The following is a 24,290-nucleotide window of genomic DNA, read 5'->3' as shown; positions in this document are numbered from 1 at the left end:
TTAAGGGTTGCTAGTTTGGACGGATAAACCTGAGGTTTGAATACAACACTCAGAAGTTGACAAACCTTGCCTTTCTGGGACCAGAGGGGGGGCTCCAGCTGACCCCGCGGTAAAAGGCCTGTTTCCAGACAGGAGAGGAAGGCCAGGAGGTGACCACCGGGGGGGAAGTGGAGAGGCGGCCGCTGGATTCCATCCTGACTAACCAGAACCAGTGTACCACCACAATCAGCTGGAATATGATAGAAAAACATTAGACGAGGATGAGGTAGGAAGAAAAAATAAGAGAGACAATAAGAGGTGAAGAAGCGGTCAACAGAATAAATAAAGCCATCTGATCTGCACTGCCCATTAACAGTAGATTTACACTTTATCAAGACAAGTAATCAATATTGTGATATGACAACAGCTTATGAAACCCTTCATGACCAAACACTCTTAATATATGGTGACTGATGTGGTGTGATCTGACTGTGTGTGCAGGGATGAATGAATGATGAGGTAATGTGGGAAAGTGTACTCACGGCGCTGGTGACAGTGAATACAGACTATCTGGCGCAGAGGGACAGTCAGAGCATAGTCCCAGTAGATACTGACAGAGAGGGGAAGACAAGATGCAAAACAAAGCTTCAGAGGCAATTGCACATTTCCAGACACTGTCAGTGTCATTAAAAGCATGTCTTTTTTCCACAATGAGGAGTTACATCATTTATATATTATCTATAAACATATGATCAGTGTGTTTGGCTACCTCTTCTCCAGGTCACAGTCTCCCAGTGTGCCGTTGATGAGCTGGTTGGGTGTCCACTTTAGAGTGAGGTTATCACCAGCCTGGTGGAGTGATAAGTAGCCCCGCAACACTTCCATGTCCTTCTTCTAGGGCGGGGGAAGGAAAAGGAAGAGGACAGGATATAATGTGAGACTTCTGGTGTGAAGGAGCACAAGACAGAGAGCAGAAAACTGAGGCCGTGTTCCTTAAACTTTTTTAATCTTAACTATTTCTTGAAGAATTTCTCTCTAACATCAAATATTTGTGGCTAAATAAACAATAGTCAGGGTCTGAAGGCCAGATGAAATGGCATTTTGAGAGTATCAAGCTTCAGAATTGTGACATGTATTTATTGTAATCCACTATTTATACTATCCTAAAAAACACAGGACTTTCCCCAGTAGACCAGTGTTTGGAACTTAAAGTTAACTTTGAGTAATTTTCATCACCATGTTACTTTTCCTAAACCAAACCACAGTAACTTTACATTAAGTATGTAATGTCATATGTGGGGTGCTAATTTATAGGATGTCTTATGAACTGCTGTGTGGGCATTTTCGTAGGATATCATACATACAGTTGTATTTGGATATGTTGCCAAACAAAGAATGTTAGGGGCTAATACTAATTACACATTACATAAACTAATCAGACCCGAAATTTGATGCTAACACTAACTGTTGTTGCTGGGTAATCACAAGTGACATGTTGTCCTTTATGTGGTAGTTGTCATTGTGTTTGATATTCAGTATTATCATTTCCCCCATTATGGCAGCAAGCTAGCTAAGACCTGGAGGTATGACATCAGTCAGAACAAACAATTTCATTAGTCCAACATATATTTCCTCAGGTAGAAATCTACTGAAATACTGAAATCGAGGTCTGTCCAGATATGTTTTCCTCCACAGTAATGACCCACAGGGGTGTGCCAGTTCATAAAAACCCCACACAATCAGATTTTTATAAAATTTCTGTGCAAATTCTTTGGAAGAAAATCTGTGCTTGGTGTGAAACGGCTTTAAATCTTAACTTTATGGTTAAAGGTTGCAGATTGTTTGATGGGTGGATGTCATGATATAATTGGTTGGTACTACAGTACTATACCTAAGCATACTTTACATTTGTTTTACGGATGAAAACATGATTGGATTTGATAAAAGAATTTTAAGAAATTGATGTCTTTTTTAATAAACTGTTAAATAGGTGCACAATATGACAGAGAATGTGATGTAAACAGGTTAAAAAGACTTCTCTCATTTCATCTTGACTCTACATTAGAGAAATATTTACTCATACATTTATGACAGTTTAACACTCAGAAATTCAGCCTATCTGCTTCATCAGGAATTTCTGATAAGATTCAACAAAGGCAACAATGGTGTCTCCATGGCAGCACAAGCAAATAATGGAAAAAGCCACACACTAGATTGTGCTCCCATAAACATATACTGACTTTATTTATTACAGAGATTACATTTAAGTAAATCTAGGTCCATGGGAGCATAATCTAGTTTGTGGAATCTACTTTTTCAGTGTTTTGCATTATCTCTTATCCAGCACCTATTGTTCATCCTAACCCTACAAGCAAATAACCCTCAGATCTGATCACGTTATTGAAAGCAGGTTTTCAGGGTTTTTTCCTATTCAAACCGGACAGGCTCTGCGATGTTGGTCAACACTGCACATGTATATGTTACTAATATAGACAGAAACTATACTATGAAAAGCAGAGAGTAGATTTATATGCTACCATTTGGTATGTGTAGCATGCAGTGAGTGGTGGAGTCATCTGTATGTGCACTCAACCACGTGTTAGCATGGCTCTGTCAAAGGCTGAGCATTGTGGGAGGCAAATATGTGCTCATTATACATTCCAGGGCCAAACATGTTGAAGCTTCTTGGTAGTGCAGAGCACATAGGCTACAGGCTGGACAAAGATGGCTTTATTTCAAAGATTACACATACAAAACACTGTGTGTGTGTGTGTGTGTGTGTGTGTGTGTGTGTGTGTGTGTGTGTGTGTGTGTGTGTGTGTGTGTGTTTGTGTGTGTGCAGCACAATAAGCTATAAAAATAATCATCATTTGAAATGTATCTATAGACCAGTTGAGTGGGAGCAAAGTGCTGTCTGTCTGTCTGTACTGCATGTATGTAGGCTTCCAAGCTGGATTTCTGCCTTCATCCTAAGTTTCCATCAAAAAAGTTTATATCAAAGGTCCAGTGTGTAGGATTTAGGGGCATCTATTTGCAGAAATGGTATATAACATTCATTACTATGTTTTCATTAGTTTATATTTGCCTCTAAATAAGAATCATTGTGTTTCCGTTACATTAAAATGAGCCGTTTGTATTGTCGTATGTACATATGAGGCGAGCTCTCTTTCAGGGAGTCCACATGTTGTAGCCCTGAACAAACAAACCAAACACTGGCTCTAGATAGGGCCATTGGTGTTTTTGCATCCTGTAGTTTGTAGTTCGTATTTCTCCTTCACACTTGGCACATAGGAGAAGTTTCAGGTCTACAACCTCACAGCTAGATGCCACTAAATCCTACACGCTGGACCTTTAAGTCAAGACAGCTGGGATGTAGAAGCACAGCGTTTAGCCGTAACATTTAGAAGAGTGTTCACTTCAGATGAACTTAAAAATCAGTGTAAAATATGTCTGAGCGACAGTAAATACATGTTTTTTGTGATCATATGCATTTAGTCAAACCTCCATCATCTCCTCCCTCACTGATTCACTGGACCCACTACAGTGTGATCCCAGGCCAAACAGGTTAACAGACAATGCCATCATCCTTGTCCTCCCTCCCTAGTTGTTGTTCATTTGACAATAAATAATGTGAAACTTGGAATAAACTAAATAAATCTAATTCTTCACTGGCTGAACTTGTACACAATGCTGTACTGACTCTTACAACCCCCGTGTGCTTTTTTTGAGGTCTTGGGGACACATGATGACACATTTTAAAATATAAAAAAATTGTTCATTTCTAAGTTTAGTTTTCTCTTGTGCAATATTTTCTCTTGGCTATCCTCATAAACATGCATTAAAGAGTCAGTTCACCCATGTTCACCCATGCAGATAGTTTTGAAAGATATTTCTCTCAAATATCTGCCTCCTAAAAATGCGGTGAGGGCTAATGGAGTTTTGTTTATGGTGCTAACCACTTTGGAAAAATTACATTTAAAACTGCAACATTTCCACATTTAGAGACTGTGTCCCTGACAGTCTGGGTAACAGAACGACAGAACACACTGTCAACTGTTTTCAGGACTTGAAACTACTGCAACTGAAAACTACAAAATGTGCTGATTAATAACAAGTAAGAGATAAAAATGATGACAGCCTATATCTGATGTAATTCGAGATATATGAGCAGACTACGTTTTTGCTGTTACTCAGTTACTCAGTTCATGGAGACAGGTTTCAGGAATTAAGGCCAGCTGTCAAAAGAGCTGACTTGTGTTTTACCACGCATCTAATATCAAGCAGTATTCACATCGGGTTCAGGAGTAAAAGAGAAGATGATAAGGACAAGCCTATTTTTGAACCAACTTTTTAACACAAATGTCAAATGCAGCACAGATAATTCCAGGTTAATGCATCGGGTGCTGGTTCTGTGAAGTTATGGGGGGTTTCTAACTTAAAGTTTAATGCCGGACCTAGCAAATTCAGTGCCCCAGGGAAGCCTCCCCCCAGGCAACTGCCTATGTCCCTTATAGTATGAGCCCCCTCTGGTTTAGGTCCAGCAGATAGTCACACAGAAACATAAAGGTACTGATTATAAAAGCCGGTCACAAAGTGAGAATGTGCCTTCATACCGGTTGCACCAGGACGTTGTTTTTGCCATAGAGAAGGTGTGTTCTGGAGTTTTGGTGAAGAGACTCCACATACTCCCTCGCGGATGCAGCAAACCTGTCCTCTGACATGCTGCCACTGGACTGCCTCTTGCGGATCTAGAAAAGAAAAGCCAACTTTTACAACTAATAAGTTTTCCCATCCCACGCCACCTCAGAGATCAGGTGTACACACCATGCACCCTACATCTCCTGAAAACTGAAGCAACTGATCTATTAGCAGCCTCCACTCTCACCCCAAGAGCAGGCCGCCGGCCAGTCGTTGTGTCTTGGCCCCGGTGGGCCCCATGGATACGGTGGCGCTGAACTAGCTCATTGGCTGAGGGGTCTGTCCAGAAATGATCAGACGTCTTCAGTTTGGTGTATTCCAGAGCACAGGGCCCCACTAAAAACAAAGCACACACACATGTAGATCCATTATCAGATCCATTAACAACACACTCCATCATCACTTCAAATCAGTGCAATTCCTCAGTTCTAACATTTGAAAGTTTACTACTTAGCTGAAGAGAATTTGAGTTGAGTTTATCAAATGGATTTTTTAGCACTTTGAGCCCCACAAGCTGAGTGCCATCTAGTTCAAATTTTTTTTGGAGAAAAGACAAACATCTCTACAGCCAACACCTTCAGCACTCGGCAACTCACACCAAAACAATCTAGACTGATAAACAGCACTACAGGTAAGAGAAAAAATATGCATTTTTGATTTGGGCGTGAACTGTCCCTTTAAACTTATTTCCCAGAAGACCTCAGACGCTTAATGTAATGAAAATTGTGCCTTGGTACAAGACCTGAAAATAGCTTCTTATGGCCATGAATCATTTAAAAACAGTGCAAGCCTGGTGTTATTTTTTATTGTTTTTGTTGTCGATAAATCTAATGAAAAGACAAAAAAACAACACACTCAAAACTTCTTCTTTCCTGACACCATATGTGGCACTCAGCTTTGAGCCCACTTGCTCTTACTGAGGACTTTAATCATTACAAACAGATCATGAGTACACAGTGCTATTTTTTTTAAAGGCTCAGTAATTTCCAAAAAACATCTGGACAGTTACTCAAATGTTACTCAAACAGGAGGAAGTAGTGTATTTGTTGGGGACTATTTTCACCCACTGATTAATTTAGTTAAGTGCACTAGAGTGAGTATTTGGGGCAGCAGGGCGGTGTAGGTGGGATGAAACCAAAATAAACGGCTGTGTGGCTCGTCGACGTGTTTTAAAATTCATGGACAACAATGGAGCTCCACTGCACAGGGTAATAAGATATATCAGGATTTTGATCCATAGATAACACTTGTTTAATAGACCAGTTCATTAATGGTTTGGATCTTTTCATGAGATTTGTTGATGATACAAATATATCCTTTAGTTTACAGAACCATTTGAAAAAAAACTGCAAGTCTGATGGAATAAAATGCTTTGTAATTCTAGTTTAAGTGCAGCTAGTGTTCTTAAGTGACCATCATAATTTGCAGACAAATATAGCAGACAAATATGTAAAGAATTTACATGATTCAAAGCAGCAGATCACTTCAACAATGACCGGCTGACAACATTCAAAAGTATTCCCAACTCATTCTCATTTCCAGGTCATCAAATACTGACACATGGGAGATTGACACCAAAGACACCCTTTAGCGTCTTTATAGGATGCACCAACCCGGTCTCACTCCGAAGTCATTGAATACTGGCGCTTGGGCAGGTAGGACAGGTGGTGGATGGATCCAACAACCACTGACTTTCACCTGGGAGGCTGGTGTTCCCTTCCTAAATGACTGTAAAGCCAAACCCTGTTGTTTTTCCTAAACCTAACCATGTGCATGTGTTGGCTATCTCTGCTCCCTCCACCTCTTCATCCTCCCTGTGGTCTATTCTGACTGGACACAATATACTTGTGTGTATGTGAATGTGTGTATGTTAACAGCAGAAAAACAATGACTTAACTATAGTTTTTTGGAGTTAAGTTTATGAAGTATACTGCAGATTAAAATTGCTTTATTTTTGTGTGTGTTGTTGTATCACAATGAGAGTGATGCAACAACAGAAATGGAGCTACTCACAGTTAGAAAAGACTGTAGAAGGTGGTGCAAAAACAAAAATTTAACTACATATATAAATACATTATTTTAAAATTGGAAATGTAAGGTTGCAGACTCACATATTGATTGACATCTTAAGAGTACATAAACACTTCATCAGCCAAAGAAAGGCTTTGAGCATTGGCGCACAGTACATACTTTATTAGTAGATGTTTCTAATGTAAAATTTCGACACAGGAATGTACATTTCTGTCCCAGCTGTTCCTCACTTGTCCACCAGGTGTCCTCAGTGTGTTGTGCTGCTCTGCACACCTGTTGCTGTTTCCCTCATCAGACCTTGTTAGCTGCTATTTGGCTGTGCTGCACCTCGTTACCTCTTCAGTCAGTGAAGATCCAGTGTTTATTTTGTCTCACTGTTCATGTTGTCTTCTCTGGTTTAGTCAGCTAAGCTCTTAGTTTTCTGGTCCTGCCACACTGCATGTGTGTCTCTGTTTCTCTGCCTATTAACCGCGGTGTCTGGTTCCTCTGCCTGCTGTTTGCCTTCAGCTCCTGCTGCCACACTGTCAGTGGAGGTGGCACTAAATCGTCTGCTCTTACAAAATAGCTCTGAGGCTGAATTTGTGGTCATTTTTATGATTCCATTTCCTGGAACGACTGTATAATTTGTTTACCTAATAGTAGATTTTGCATGAATATGGGAGCATTTGTTCTGGTTTCATACTTTTTGTTACTGGCCTCTGGTAATTTTGGCAGTTAAAGCACAGTGTGGATACTCACCCAGTAGGGCTGCCAAGATGGGCCCGAAGACTGAGTCATGCATCAGAGCTTCCCTCTCATAGTATTTACTGCAGAGATAAAAACACAAGAAAAAAGTGAATCAAAGGAGCACATTATCAGAAGCGTTGTGGGGAAGCAGTCAGAACTTGGCTTTGGGAACCGGAAGGCGGCTGGTTCAACTCCAGCAGACTAGTTGCTGCAGAGGTACCCTGGAGCAAGGCACCTAACCACCAACTGTCCTAATGTGTCAGCCCATCACTGCCATCTGTGTGGTGCTATGTGCATGCGTGTGCGTGTGTGTGTGTGTGTGTGTGTGTGTGTGTGTGTGTGTGAGGGAAAAAAATTGAATTTCCCCCAACATGTACACATACTTCATTTCCAAGAAAGCTGTTCAACAATCTCCAAAGTAAAGGGGGCAGAATTTGCTTCTTTCTATAGCTTGAAACTGGTATAATTCACCTCTCAAAAATAGATGTTCAGTACTGACTGATTAATTTTGAATTTGGGTATAAAAACAACATTGGTCAAACCAGAGGAAAGCACATACTGCAACACTTGACTGGACACTGGACCTCACCGTTTAGATAACACATGATTATACAGTTAATGACTAATGACTTCTATAAGACCGAAATGTGGCATTTATAATAACCTGAGACAATTAACAGTGTGAGGATTATTTTTCTAATAAAATTTTATCTTTTTATCCTAGTGCTCATCACACAGGTGTCTCGGGGGGTTTTTGAGCTGCAGTGATGAAATCAGTGTAAAATAGTGACACTATCACTGCAGACTAAAATAAACTTTGCCTAAGTTAAAATCCTGCTAAAATCATGTGTTTAGTGTTGTAAATGATCTCTGTGTTTGTTAGAAGCTCTGCTTTAAAACCAGTTCTCTTGGACTGCGGAAAAGGAGGCGAAACTGGCGGAGTTGTGAACAAGCGTCTGTGTTAAATTCAGCATGTATCTGATCGGCCAACCAGCACTAATTAGAAATCGTAATTTTTGAAACGGCCCGCCTCTCATTCCTACAGTCGCCTCCCACTAAAATAGCACAGCTAACCGATGGAGGCTGATGGCAAGTTGAGGCAACAGAATCCAAAATGTAAAGCTTGCTATCTTTAAAATATTAATTAGATACAGAATCAACAAGACTACTGTTGACATATGACACCTTGTGTTTCTTGAGTTGTGAGTTTTTGCGGACATGTCGTTAATATATCAGATTTCCTAAAGAGAGTTTATTGTAATATTTTCAATCAGGATGGGAAATAACCTCAAACGGAATCTTATTAGAGTCTTGCAAATGGTGACCCTGCAAGAACGTATAGTGTAAAAACTCACTTGTTTTTAGATTTGAGAGGCTGTCAGACACTTTTTTAAAAGTATTTTCAGAGTCTTTTTAAAGTGTTTTAGTGCATTAGTTAGCGATTAGGCATTAGTTAAACTTGCCTCACAGTTCTGGCTACAGGTCTACTGAGGTTGTTTGTTGAGAAATGAGTATCTGTTAGATTTCCTGCTGTGGGACTGTTGAACACTTGCTCTTTATTTTTGAGGGACTGACAAAGAACTTGACATTTACCACGGATGCTTCATTACATTAGATGACCCACACCGCAGTTGTCTGAACATGATGTCCAGTTGTCAACAGAAACAACAAACCTAAATCAAACAACGCTGTCCGAGTTTTAAGGTGAGTTTTTGTCCATTAAGTGTGATTCAGGTTGTCATTGTCTGTGAACCCCATCAGTGCACTTCATGTTCGAGGCTTTGATCAGTGAAGTTGTGGTGCATCATTTCGGTCTGGCTGACGCACCGACTGTGCTCAGCTTGTTGAAGCACACAGTGGTTGTTAGCCAGACAGAGCACAGAACAAAGCACCCAGAGGGAGAGCACCGGAGAAGAATGGAACACTAAATAGGTAATTCAGGGGACTGTTCATCATTCAGCTACAACAAAGCCTGGTGTGGGGTGCTGTGAGTCACTGCTGTGCAATGCTGGAGAGTGAAGAATAAAACAAATCACCTGGAGTTGTCCACAATGTACTGAACTATCTTGTCCAGAACTTTCTCGAAGAGCGCCGTTCGGACCCAGATGTGTTTAATGGCCTGGGCAGAGAGGGGCTGAGGGGGGCGGCTGGTGGTGGACGAGCCCTGTCTCCTCAGAGGTTCATGGCCCACACTCTGGGTTCTCCTGCAGGGCACAAAGCACAGGTCAATAAACAAGCACATCTACAGAGAGGGGGTCATGTCTCTATCAGGTGGCCACCTCTGGGGCTGAAATGAAGCCAAAAACTGCAGTTCAACCTAAGGCTGACTCTAAAGCAAATCAATCCCCATAGTCCCCCAGGTTGAAATGCCCAACTTTGCAGCAGCAGAAATAAACATGTTTACAGCCTGGTACAAAAAAACTGTTTTGGTCTCGATAGCAAATTTCCTCATTCATGACAACTGTTTGCAGGGTAAATGTTTATATAACTCACCCATTTAAATGTTATTAAGGCTTAAAGTTCCACATAATTAAGGGCGTGGCTACTTTGAGTGACAGGTGGGTGCCATCCGTTGACAAGTTGCTACCAAGTGAACAATGTTGGTAAGGTAACATAACCAAGGCGTAACCCTGGATTCAGAGTACAGCCGTAGCTGTAAGCAAGCTGTTAATTGTTATGTTAGCTTGTTGTTAAGTCAGCTAAAAAAGTCTTGTTCAATGTTCGGCTGCTAAAAGACCCTCTGAGGAGTCAGATATTCCTTTTTTCTGATAATTATATTTTGTTTTTATGGTTTTAAGAATTTTTTCGCTGGCGTAAGTTGGCATTAGCATTATGACAGTGCTTACCAAGTTAGAAACTAGCTTTACGGTTATCTACACCGCCTCTGCCAAATGTGGTCACTGCTGGCTCCAAAAATCCAAGAGGGCGACGACCAAAACGCCAAGCCCAGCACTCAAGTGTGCTGGGCACTGAAGCCAGTTTTCATAGTGGCAAAACAGTCACTTAATGCCCCGCGGCCCAAAAAGACTTTTTCCCACTGCCTTACATGGCAAAAGAGAAGTCTAGAAACTACTGGGTACATTTTTGAAATGTTTTGAAATTGTTTCACTATTAGGTTTTCATCCATTTGGTCTGATAACATTTGGAAAGTCTAGAAGAGCCACACGACTGAATTCTTTTACCTCATTCAAGTTAACAGAGTGCTAAACTGGAAGTAGCCAGCTTGGCTAGCGGAGGTCTCTATTGTTCCTGCTCTGTGAGTAGCACAGTGCGGAAGGAGTGTCGAGGCTTTAAAACGAGAGTCCACGCACCAGGGCTTGATGTTACAGTGGCTATATCCATTATTACATACAGTCTATGGTCCATATTATGTAGAAAACAAATGATTGATTAATGTTGCTAATGTCCTATCAGCTTAATGAAGACCTCATTAACTGATAATGTGTAATGTAAGATGTTAATTGTGGTCAAATGTAAGCAAACAAGACAGGAATTGAGAGTATAACAATCTGCACAGTGTAGTTAGATACTGTTTCCAACACACAACATCTTAGTGCTGTGATTTTGCAGAGATATATGCAAAAATAACTTATGTACACTAACCAAAAGAAATAGTCTTTGACCATCAGGAGGCAGCATTAAGCAGCATAATGAGTTGTTAGAGACTGCAGTTCATTACAGCTCATCATTACTTATAACAGCTGAACACTGGTTTGGTTTCCAATAAAGCTGTACCATGTCCGACACAAGGTGCCAATTTAAGTTGGAAATCAGCCTGCTGAAGTGTTTCATGAATATGGAGGCAGAGAGATGCCTGATGCCAGCCTGAAGAGAGGAGCACTTTCATCCCAGACTGAGTTTGATCCCTAGCACTTCTACAGCAATCAGACAAAACCATTCACACACCCACTTCAACAAGCTAATGAATGTGTGTGTCTGCCGAGGGGGACTCGGCTGCCACAGTCACGATGTTAGCATTCCCCCAGCATTTGTGTGTGTGTGTGTGTGTGTGTGTGTGTGTGTGCTAAGTCACGATTTTTGCAGTCCCCTACCATTTTGAGAAAGCGTGTGTGTGTGTGTGTGTGTGTGTGTGTGTGTGTGTGTGTGTGTGTGTGTGTGTGTGAGACAGTACTCCAGGGGATGGGGGGGCATCAGGATGATGTCAGAGATAAGACAGAAAGCAAAACACACAGGCTCTTCCTTTTCCTATTAAAAGCTGCAGTGTCTTGCAGTGTTCTATTGACATGAGACATGAGCATCTCTCCTGTATACTTTATGTATAAATTCTATTAAAGTTTCAACGAGGTCCAACTTACATTTGTTGTGAATGGTACTGTATTTAATTTCTATACACAGTCTTTTCCACACTACTGACACGGCCAAAGGATGATACTATCAGTCTGTTAGTTGACCTGGTGAGTGTTTGATTTGAATGACCCTTGACTTCTCATCTAAAAAAAGTATTTTCTGGTTTATGTGACGATAATAATTCTGATTATGATAATGATTATGATGAATATTATAATTATCATTTGTCGTCTTCCACCACGATTGCTGTAGGCTGGAATGAGCTAGATTCATGAGATTTTGCCCAAAAATTGGGCCAAGGGTTAGGGTTAGAGGATGGCCCAAAAATTGGGCCAAATTTCATGAATCTAGCTCATTCCATAACAAATGCACAAATGCTTCCTCAGAAATATGACCTCAATCAGCCCCAAGGTGGTGCTGAAATTAACACCCAAAAATACAATTTTGGTAAGGTCACGCCCCTCACACCCTAAGTCCGACTGACTTCAAAATCTGGGCAACCTGTTCTCTTTTCAGAGTTGTCAAATATAGTGGCCTGGTCATTAATTTCCACATCAGACACTGACAAAAACGTCCTTTTGCGGCAGTATGATACTCTGTCGGGCAGTGTCAGTTCAAATGCTACAGGACAGTGCCAGTTTGAAACACCACCGGATAACAATGTAATTTAAGGACTGGGAAAGTCCGTATAGGCTGAGCAGGAGGGGTCTCACAACAGCAGACTTTCACCGAGGAGGCTGTTGTTGACTTCCTGTAGGAATGTTGAGCCAAACCATGTTTTTTGCTAAACCTAACCATGTGCTTTTGTTGTACAGTGAAATAAATGTAAATACGAGCTGTTTAACAACATTGTACATTTATTTTGAAAAACACTGTACGCATGTAACGAGCAGAAACTACATTTCCTGTGAAAATGGAAGTATATTTTGGAAAGACACAATGCATGTACGTAACAGACATAAATTGACATGACGTCCCAGAATTTCAACAGCAGATGCACCCAGGATACCTAGCGCGTCCTGAGTGGATGTACGTACAAGTCCACTGACCAAACAATCATATGTGATGACTTAGGAGTGGGTTGATTTGGGACACATATCCAGCTCAATGTGCTCTACAAAAAACCCTTTTCAACCATATAGGTTCGCCATGATGGATTAATTGCTAAACTGCATAATATGAAAAACAGTAATGTGACATGTACATTTTGAATTTTGACTGTATCAATAACAAATTTGGTAAAAACCATTGCGGCATGGAGCTACACAACTGTATTATAAAGTAGCAACATCAGTCAAAAAATATAAATCAAAAAGTCTTCATAAAGGGCAGGACTTGCAGGAAAAAGGCTAGAACTCAAGTAGTGAGAGAGCAATCCTGATAAAACTCAGTGGAGGCATCCTGCAATAAGTCCTAAACAAACTTGCCAAGCTTCATTCATATCCATTTAAGGGGGGAGAAATGGTGAGTGTCATGATGAAACAAGTGTGTGACTGAAGTGACCTGACTCAGTTTTGCGAAGCCCCACACCCCTCGTTGTTGCTTGTGGCTTTGATTTTGGCAATTTAGCTACTTTCTTCTGTTGGCTGAAAAACGGGCTTGAACCCAGAAATGTCGCTTGAGACTATATTACTCAAAATGTTATTGTTTGTGCATGTATTTGTTCATTTATTAATCTTTCTATTCTGCAGCCAATATAGGAATAGGTATAGAACACAATGGGTTGGTGGTCTTTTTCTACATGCCAATATGGTCATTCTGGAGCAGAGCTATCAGGATTTCGCCAGAGTTGTACCTTGTATGGTTCATGTAACAAATAAATGAGTGTTTGACCGGTTTATTCCTCACAAACAAGTAAACAATGCATGTTGATGCCAGCACTTGGAGAGAAAGGGGATTACTAATAGGACATTGGCTTGAGTGTGCTGCTTACATCCTTAACATGCACACAAGCAGCCCTGTTTGTGCACATTGACTTTGCTATAATTGCATTGGTATCAAGGAGACTTTTTCCTTCCTGTGTCTGTTTTCTTCCTTTGTGGCTCAGAAGTAGTTAACTTGGGCAGAACCACCATTCTGAAGAAAAGGGGCACCAGGGATTTCTACCACTAGGAAGTACGGAAAGTTTAGTGTGCCATTTCAACCTTTACAACAAATGAGTCATTATACTAATTATCATTATACCCTAAAGTATACTCACACCTTAACTATGATGCTACAGAAAGCAAATCCTGTCAATATTCATAAATGTGAGATTGTAAAATCACTGCCTGCCATTAGACGCAAAAGAATTGCTAATACTTTTAGCTCACTGAGCTCAATGAATAGATAAAACGTACAATATGTTTTTTTTTTCTGCTGCTTGGAGTCTCTCGACCCAAACAATAACAAAAACGGATCAATGTCGTCACTGCAGTTAGTTTCTCCCTGTTAAACTATCTCAGTGTTCATCGTTCAGGGAATTTTTATTGGGACCGAATTATCTACAGAGGTCTCTTCCTCTCCAGAATAAACAGACCAGGTCATTTCAAGCGGTAACAACCCTGAGTAAAGCAATTTCATATAAAAATCAGTGTTTCTTAGATGCTGTTTGGCTCTTCACAGAGGGGCTACTAGCCCTGCTCCTGCGAATGTGTGCTCACCTTTTTTCTCTGAGAACTTAAGATCCAGACGTTAGGGAGGTTTTAACCAGGAGCCGAATTACCCTCAGAGGTCTCTTCCTTTCCAAAACAAATGGACTCAGTGATTTAAACCACTAAAAGCATTGAATAAAGTTGTTTCATGTTGAAAATCTGTTTTTCTTTGACTCTGTTCGGCATGGCAGGGGCTGGAGCCAAGCTGCCGCTAACATTAGCTTCAGACATCCCATGCCTTAAAATTCTTCATCCAGTTAAAATATATTGTTAAAAAATGACCTAGACCAAAAAAGTGAATTGTTAAAATGTGGCTTAAATCTGGATAAAAAGTCCATTTTTGACAGCTTCTTGCAGAAAACCACAATTGTGATGCATGCAAATGACATAGACCATGTCCTTAATTATAATTACAGATTTCCCTGGGTCTGAACAGTATTGAAAACTTTTGGATAATGTAAGTACACAACTCAACAATCCATATCACACTGCTCCAGTTGTTAAAAGATATTTTAATGCAAAAAAAGAGTTACATATTATTTTTTTGATGACTCCAACATAAAGGATAAAGCTGGGAAATAAGGAAATAAGGAAGAAGCAACTTTCATGGTCAGGTTTCTCTGAATGAGTATTTTGATTTTGGACCTTTGATGTATATTTTTTTTAACGTTAAATGTGAATATCACATTACACCATTGTGCATACATACATTATTAAGAAACCAGCACAATAAAATTAATCATGCATTCTATGATGATGTTTTGCCTCTGAGGATCTGTTCACATGAGTGTATAATCTCTTTGTAATTACAGAAGGCTTGATCAAATGTGTAAATCTCCTCTATGGAAACATTTCTTCCTGCAGTGTTTTGTCTCTCCTTCTCCCCACTGTGCTCTGTTATCGCTCTTTACAAAAATGTAAAATGTCAACAAATGTCAACATGTAGCTAACTGAATTGATTACAGTGATTACAACCAGACTGCATCTGGAGCTGACAAATGAATATGAATGTGAAAAGGAAGGGTGATTTTTTTTTAGGTCTCTGAATTTGATTTAACATCTCTTCATATGGAGGGACCAACAAGGTTTTAACAGCCATGATCTACAGTTCTTGAAAGAAACGGTATCTGTTTTGTGTGTGTGTTTGAGTGCTATAAACAAAAATACTGGAGGTGTTTCAACATAGATGATGGTGTATGGGAGATAGTGTGGGTGAGTTGTAAAGAGTCCAGGATGCTTGAAAATAACTAGTTCATACCAAGTGTTCGGGTAAAAAGAATGAAAAAAGGAAGCCTGAGAGAGAAACTCAGCTGTGCTTACATTCACACCTCCACACACCTGTATACTGGCTTTGTGAAGTGCATTGTCTGTTTTAAAAAGTTTTGGTGGTGGGAGTGTGCTCACCTGTGTGTGCATCCACCTGTGTGTGCGTGCACGTGTCTGTGTATGTATGTGTGTGTGTGTGTGTGTGTGTGTGTGTGTGTGTGCACATCGAGGTGGAACTCGGCCGTGCGCGATACAGAGAGCAGAGGAGAATTGGAAATGCGCGACCATGTAGAGACAGAAATGACATGCCATCATGTAATTAAGATAAATAACATAAGGCTATTTAGTTTGTTTAAGGACAAGGTATAGACCTGTTCTATAGGAAAGGTAACCTTAAATCACACATACAGCCAGCAGCAGAATCAACTCACCGCCACCGAAACACAGGGCTCTGTGGGGACAGAGCACCTGCCACAGCAAGCTAAAATGCCATCTGCAGTGACCCACAGACTCCACTACAAGCTCACTGACTGTAGAGAAGGTGACTAGCCTTATGCTCTAAAACCAGCCGCTGGCGATTTGACCAGCTGAGTTGCAGATGACACCATCAGCCAGCTTGAGTTGAGCTCAGACCAGCCAGTTCACCTTGCTGCAAATTTTCTTTGCAACGTTCTACAACGGTTTTGTTGCAAATCTTTGGTCTGAACTGGTCTTAAAATCACACACTGTAGCAGCATGATGCCGCCGTTGTTTGGTTCTGTGTAAAAATGTAAAGGAGGCATAAAGAAGGGATTTCGTAGAGTCCCCGTAGCGTGATCTGTGTGTAAAATAAGCTTCCCTGGCACAAAAGGGGAAATAATTAGCAACAAAAACAAAATAAAGAACAAGAAGAGAAACAGCCATCGGCCAAATTGATAATTTAAACAATATCAGTACCCAAGCAGAATATCAAAATTTGGTATATCCCTAATAGCATGTAACTAATAGCTAAAACTATGAAAACAAGAGCTCGGTGGAATTATCCTTGAATGTTTTTGAGAGCTGTTGCCACCGCAGATCTGCTGCTTGCACTGCAGGATGGGAAATGAATGCAGATGACATGCTAGTTTTGCTCTTTACTCAGTGTGTCAGCAAGAGAGGAAGACAGGAAAAGAGGATGGTTTGTTGCTAATTCATCACCGTGCTGTCTCGGTAAGAAAAAGATTAAAAGAGGAGTTGGAGGAGGACATTTGTACAGAAATACATCACAAGGGGACAAGGAGCCATGGCAGGGTGTCAACTGACAGCCTTTGGCAAAGACAAGCTCAAACACAGCCTCTTCACCAAACCTGCCCCTGGCACACATACACACGCGTGCACACACACACAGACACACAGACTCACACACACACACACACACACACACACACACACACACACACACACACACACACACACACAGACACACACATGATCCAGTCCTGCTCCGCTGTAATTACCATTCACTTCACCGCAGTAAATCTTGATTCCACTGTTGATATCTGCTCATAGTCTATCTTTCTGTCTCTTGTTTCCCATCATGCTCTATGCTTCTTGCGCCGCCAGTTGCGCAACCCGCGTTGCCATGGCAACCAGGGTAAATGAGAGATGGAGCCCTGAGGTGGGATGACAGGGAGAGGGGGTAGGGTGGGAACATGTGTGTGTGTGTGTGTGTGTGTGTGTGTGTGTGTGTGTGTGTGTGCGCGCGTGCGCGTGCGTGTGTGTGTGTGTTCATGCATGTATGCATTGTTGTGGCGGAGGGGTGTGACTTGTGCAAAAGCAGATCCATACACAGTAACAGGCTTTAATGTTATGTGTCTGGGGAAATAAAGGCCAATGAGATGTGACAGATGCATGAGAGATGGCAGCTGATATGAAGACGGAGAGCTGAGCGCCCAGCGTACCCAAACACGTTTAACTCCCGATATACATCACATCACGCAGCCATGTTGCAATGACGTCTCGCTACACATTCTCTCTGTGCTTTATTGTTTGCGCATCGGTGGTGTGTGTATATGTGTGCGGTGTGTGTCCTTGTTGCCCAAAGCTTTCACTTCTCCATTTGGAAACCTCTCTCTGCAGCCCTGAAGAGACATGTGGTAGCCATGTGGCTCAGGCTAATGGATAATTAATGGGCTTGCAAACAGCTAGGCTTGTGCCTAAGTGCCTGCAGATACAGCACTTTATCATACTATGTGTACACACATGCACGCAGAAATACATATGCAAACATGTAAGCATTGTTGTAACCAACGTCCCTCGTGTGCACACACACACACCTGGAAACAGGCCTGAGGTTTATCACAGTGTGCACACAGATTGCTCAGTTTTTGTAAACACTCAGCTGACCAGTGATTGTGTTACAGTGATGGAGTGTAACTGTATGTTTTACATGGAGATAATGACCTGGTGTACAAGAAATGACAGAAAGTGGATGATGTCTAAATAAATATGTGTTTGCATTAAAACGGGCAGAAAATAAATGTTGCTGTAAAAGCAGTGTGCAAAGTACAGGTGGTCACCGGGGAGTTTCAGCCCCTGAAAAATCCCAAAATTGAGCAAATTATTTTCTATTTATTGCATGTTGAAAACAGCACCAAAAATATAACTTAACAGGTGGCTAATATATATGTCACTGGTGCTGCATGGATGAAATAATAATGTGGCCAATACAAAAAAACACACACAAAACAACAAATACAATGAAGAACAAACTCTGCTTAGGCATTCACTTGGGAGATAATATCAGAAAAAGTCCTCACATTTTGAAACTTTGAATTTTGTTTAAGGACTTAGGAGGATATATTGGCAGAGATATGATATAGCAAATATGTTTTCTTGATCTGATTATAAAAATTGTGCTTTCGTCACCTTAGAATGAGTCATTTACATCTACATAGGGAGCGGGTCCTCATCTTCGGAGATCGCCATGTTGCACTGCCATGTTTCTACAGTAGCCCAGAACAGGCAAACTAGGCAGGACTATTTGTGTTTTCGCATCAGCCACCATAGTCCGCAGCCCCTCCGCATGAGAGCTTCGAAAAAAATACTGATTTGTAATACTCTGTTTTATTCAGTGTTTTCACTGGTTTAAATCACCTGGTCCCTTTGTTTTGGAGAGCAAAAGACCTCTGCAGATAATTCAGCTCCTGGTAAAAACCTCCTGAACAATGGACACTAAAGGAATTCTAAACTGGAGAAGTCTCAGCTGGTTGCAGTCTGCAGTCCTCACTGCTAGATGCCACTAAAGCCCCTTAAATCTGACACCTTCAATATGTTTTCAATGCATTTCTAAAATATTTCACAACATACAGAATGTGTGCTGTTGTTGTATCTGTACAGGGCTGTCATCTGTCTAAATCCAAACATTACAGTGTTAACTTTTACTTTAAAATGCACTCTCTCGCGTGTCTCTGTGATGTCCTCTTTGTTATTCTAAAATGGAGAAAACTGGCAAGCTATACTGAACAGATAATCATGACAGAAAACCATCAGGGAAGTAATGTGAGGACACATTCTGGATTCAACACCATAGATACATAAACCACGAATAAAGGTAAGGCTGTTTGCTGCCTTTGTGCAGTAGTGTTACCACAACAACAAATGTAAAGTCAGCTGTTAGCTTGTCACTCACAGCACACACAGCACACATGAACATAATTCTACAATGTAATTTATGATCATTTTTAACACTGTGTACTGAATTACAAGGACATGTGAATACAGTACAACAGCTCTTTGTGCAGACTGTCAGAGGTGTTGATTTAACTCTTATTAAAATAAAGAGGAACATCTTAATCTATTTAAGCTATCATATAACAAAAAACTAAAACTGAACATTATTTCTCATTCTTTCACAGCAGACACACAAAGTAGTCATAGCAGGAAAAGCCGAGGTGTTGCTGATGATATTAATAAGGGCTGCATTACTACAGAGTCACAGGAGCGTCATATAAAAGATTCTGTAAAATCATATAGAAATAAACGTGAAAATATAAAAAGGAATAAATAAAAGATCAGGGAAGTCAATAAAAAATGTGGAATATAGACAAATAACAAAAAATTAAAAAAAATGTTTTTTACACTTTTTTCATTTATTTTCTCATGTATTTGTTCATTTATGTCTTTTTTATAAAATATAAAAATAGGTTAAAAAAATAGAAAATGTAGTGAATAGTGAGAAAATAAGTAATTTATGTGAGATAAATAAATTAATATATATTTTTTAAAATATAATTAAATACATAAATAAATCAACAAATAGATGTGAATAGAAATGGAAATGCTTAAAATTAATCTTTTTTTAATTTATCTCTAAATTTCCACATTTATATATTTTTTTATTTCTCATTATATTTCAGCTATCTTATTTACCTACCCTTTTTAATTTGTTTTTTGTTTTGTTTTATTTCCTCTTTATATTTCAACATTCATTTTCTTGTTCTTTTACATGTTTATTCTTTTTTATGGCACTTCTATGACTCTATACATTACGTGTCGGTGTAGAAGTATCAAGGTCCTGGTTATGTTGCATTCTGCCCCAGTGGCTTCATGGCTTCTTTGGACAATAAAAACAAAATGAGCAGAGCCATCATTAATATTATTCTTTGCACCTGTTCCCTACCTGCTATGGCAAGTCAAAATCTCTGCTGTGAAAAAGCTGCAAGTAGTCACAAAGACATGATGTATTACAGATGTATTATTGGACCCCAGGTGTTCCTGTTATTGTGTCCATCCCATATAAAACTACCCCTGATCGTAAATTTATTGTAGCTGATGTTAATTAGTTTATGTTCTGGTGCATAATTGAAGCTACACTACGAGTCTTATTATCCTCATCACAAAGTGGGCTGTAATGGAGAAGAGTGTCTCTTCCTCTCTAATTAAGGCAGCAGATTCACTCAATTTGCGCAAATTAAATTCTGATTGTGGTGTCAGGTATGGTCCCTGCTGGGAACACTCCAATCAGAAATAGATGAATTTAAAGTTTAACGTGAAATCAAAACTGTCTCTTAAAAAGCATTTACTGAACGCTTACGCACTGCTGCATAGGGACAGGTTGGGATGAATTCATTCAAAGAAAGTACAATTAAAGGAAGGGGGGGGGGAGAACTCTGTGACCAACCTGGTGAGTTCTGATTGCTGCTGGAGTTGCTCTTGCACTTTACGGCAAACCTCGCCAGCTGTTTCATAGACTTTGCCGACTTTGGTGAAGAGGGCAGCGATCTTGTCACTGCGGAGAAAACCGGCTGCCCGTCTCTTCAGCAGGTGACCCAGGCAGGCCTCGATGGCAGCTGAAAAGAGAGAGGACAAAAGATGGGAGCGGTAATTTTAACATGAGGAAGGCAGCTGGTATGAGAAATTGTTAGCAAAATAAAAATAGGGAGGACAATAGAAATAACTGGTTAAAATACATTAGTGTGAAACATTCACTGAGCCCATAAGCAAATAGATTTGTAGAAGTACTTCCTCAATTTATCAGAAAGAACAAGACAAAGCTCAGGCTTTGCAGGCAAAAGCATTTTGGGGTCCATTGAGCATGTGCACTACAGCCCTAGAAACTTGCTTCATGGGGGTTGACTGACTTCCTGCACGGCTGAATGACTCGAAGTAATGAAGCAGTTCCTCTAACAGTGATCGTGATTGGAAAATGTATTTTTGGGCAAGTGTGTCATGTGATCCTGCAACACTGTGTGTGGTCATTCAGCCAAAATGGCCTCACAGCTCAAAGCCTTTCCTGAGAGCTAGGTTTATCTTCTTTGGAGTGTAGATCATGCAAACTGTGTGCAAATCAATAGTTTAAGTTTACTTGCACTTCCATCCAGTGTTCCAAGACCACCTAAACCAAGACCAAGTCAAGACCAAGACCAGACTGTGCGAGTCCCACACTGCAGGACATACATGTGATAAAATGTGGAACATACAAACCACATGCACTCCTGAAATTGACTTATGAAGATTCCCTTTTCATTCACCTCTTTTATTGCCATACTATGAGTATGAGTGTACTATGAGGAATGTCTTTATAAAATAATCAAAACGCTTGTAGCAGTTAATTTTATGCGTGGGAACACTATGGAGATGAAATCAACTTGACTATCCTTATTGAAAACTCCTTTTTGCACAGGCATTTTAGTGATATTCCTGCAGTTGTGGTCTTGATTGGAAAGATCTTAGGATTTTAATTAGCTTAAAAATGTGGTCGAGTTAAAATGAGACTGAGACCTTCAAAAAGTGGTCTTAAGACCAATCGAATGCTACAACACTATTTAGGCTGCCCCTCTGTCAGGCTGTCAAGCCATTTTCATGGCTTGTTGATGGAGATTCACACTTTTTCACTTTCACTTTGATAGGTCTATGACTGATTCTTAGTAATAACGTCAACTGCTATGCTGCTCTTTTTCAATTGAACACATGTAACAGTCAGCAACAGGAATACATGCATTTCACCTGTTGTCTGCAATTTTTGATGTACAGTGTGTAATATGACACATGACCCACAGAGGGTACCTTTTTCATTACCAGCTGCAACACCATCCCAGTGGCTGGTATTGTGTTCACCTTGTGAGTCTCTGTGTGTCTTAATGGCTAAATGTGGACCTGGTGACACCAACAGCAGCAGAGACTACCATAAAAGTGGTTTTGAGTATTTGCCAGCTGTTTACATGGCTGTCTGCAGACAGATTTTGTCAACATGATCACAACCATGCAAGATGCTGTCACAAAATCTTACAGGTGTGTATTCAAGCTGTTGTCACACATTTTTGGTATGGTTTTCAACAAAAAGCAATGCACCCAAATTCATATCCCATGTAGGCTGCAATCATGTGACTAATGTGCTGACGACAGTAAACAAGGAAGGAGACGCAAGCACTTGGAAGGGGGCAAGATGAGGCGGTGGATGGCTCACAAAAAATGGACATTTGCCCGGGACTTTTCCCTGAAGTTGCATGTTTGGATCCGTGTGAACTTTGAGTCATTTTAAGGTGTGTCCTCGCCATGTTTCTTTTCCTAATCCTAACCTCAGTAACTTTTATTGCCTAAATCTAACTTCAGTTACTTTATGTTAATTATGTTAACTGTACCTTAAGGACTTAATGTCATTTGTGGGGCGCACATTCATAGGATATTATACGAACTATTGTGCATGCATTTTACGTAGGATATCATATGAACCGTTCTACGACAAGTTTGAGTTTGAAAATGGGTGTCACCCTCATAAGTAGGAGAAAGGAAATAGGAAGGAGGGCATTGGTCACCCTACTTTACACCCCTTGTCCACATTTGTTTTAAGTTGTGTATCACTGTATCACAGCTGGAGTGATCCCACTGCAGGATGATCTAATCTTTTGACACACGATAGCTCATGGTAATTGACCTACCATGCTTTATATTACAGAATTCTTAACCCTTTATTTTGCTCCAAGACCCCTCAGATCAGAAAATCAATTGTTATTAAAAGCTATTTTGTAACAGGAGGTATAGGACCCACTAGTAGCACAACAGAGACCAGGAACCGTTGGTAATGACGTTTCCAGTTATTACTCAGCAGGTACAGAGCAAGGCTAGTAAACAGCATACAATACAGTTTAACACTCCAACAAAGTCTCTCCACAAAGTCCTTGGCAACCCTGCTGGTTTGGCAGGCTGAACCAGGCTGAGAGGCAGGTGAGTGGTGGCCTTAGCCCAACAACTCATACAGTTCAGTTCAACAATAGGCAATGGTGTAGGAGCAGGAGACTTAGTTGTGGAGGCAGAAGATCTGTAACCTGCTAAGTACTCAGTCTAAGCAGGGGGACAGAAAGAAGGCAGGTCGAGGCCAGGCCAAGGGTTGAGAAGCCAGCAGGTAAGTACACACAGGATGCACACACAATGGCAAGTGTGGGAATACGGTGAAAGTCTCTGGACCGCAGAAAAACCACAGATAAGTAGACTGGAATACCCATACTGAAGCATTGTTGTCAGATGGAAATGCCAAGCCACAGGCAAACAGGAACCAGGGATGTGGTAGCAGGTCTCATGGTAAGGGAGAGAAGGCTGATGCATTTACTGGGGATCAAATGAAGCAGGCAGGTCAGAGGCAGGCAGGGTCGACAATGGGAAATCAGTCCGGAATAAAGTAATGGAGAGTTTTGCATGAGTGACAAAGAGCGATCTGGCAATGAGTGTCTGTAAGGCTGGGGTATATAAACTGGCTGTGTGTAATCGGGAACAAGTGAACTGAGTTGCCTTAATGAAGTGGCCATGGTGGACAGGCAGGAGCAGGAAATGTGTCGATATGTGACAGGTTGGCAGGTAGGAGTGGCAGGGAGGCATGGGACAACATAGTGAATTTAAAATTACTGACTGAGGCTTGGTGACTGGCTATGCAGTAAAGACCAAGTGACCAGGAATACATAACTGTGACATCCACAGTCCAGGCTTAAAACAAACGAGATCGTGCTTTCAAGATGTGAGCCCCAAAGCTGTGGAACAAACTACCCCTAAACATCAAATCAGCTGAGTCAGTTCCTTAGTTTGAAAAGCCACCTGTACAGACTGGCATTTATATAACATTGTAGATATATATTTATTGCATTTTTTGTGTGTATGATGTTCTTTTACTTTTTTTGTTTTTTGTTTTTCTTATAT

General features: G+C 40.6%; 1 protein-coding gene across 2 annotated transcripts in view; it reads right to left on the bottom strand.

Annotated features, from left to right (window-relative positions):
* Positions 1–24,290, bottom strand: part of sgsm2 (small G protein signaling modulator 2) — a 137,783-nt gene that overhangs the window by 31,206 nt on the left and 82,287 nt on the right. For both annotated transcript variants that reach the window (XM_050073204.1, XM_050073213.1), the window contains exons 3-10: positions 20,785–20,953; positions 9,471–9,638; positions 7,447–7,514; positions 4,865–5,013; positions 4,593–4,727; positions 749–873; positions 522–589; positions 66–229 (exon numbers count right to left, since the gene is read on the bottom strand). In XM_050073204.1, the coding sequence (XP_049929161.1) occupies positions 66–229; positions 522–589; positions 749–873; positions 4,593–4,727; positions 4,865–5,013; positions 7,447–7,514; positions 9,471–9,638; positions 20,785–20,953 (1,046 nt within the window). The remainder of the gene's footprint in view (positions 1–65; positions 230–521; positions 590–748; positions 874–4,592; positions 4,728–4,864; positions 5,014–7,446; positions 7,515–9,470; positions 9,639–20,784; positions 20,954–24,290) is intronic.

The sequence above is a fragment of the Epinephelus moara genome, chromosome 2, assembly GCF_006386435.1.
Source record: "Epinephelus moara isolate mb chromosome 2, YSFRI_EMoa_1.0, whole genome shotgun sequence".
Taxonomy (NCBI): domain Eukaryota; kingdom Metazoa; phylum Chordata; class Actinopteri; order Perciformes; family Serranidae; genus Epinephelus; species Epinephelus moara.
This window is presented reverse-complemented; position numbering and strand designations above follow the sequence as displayed.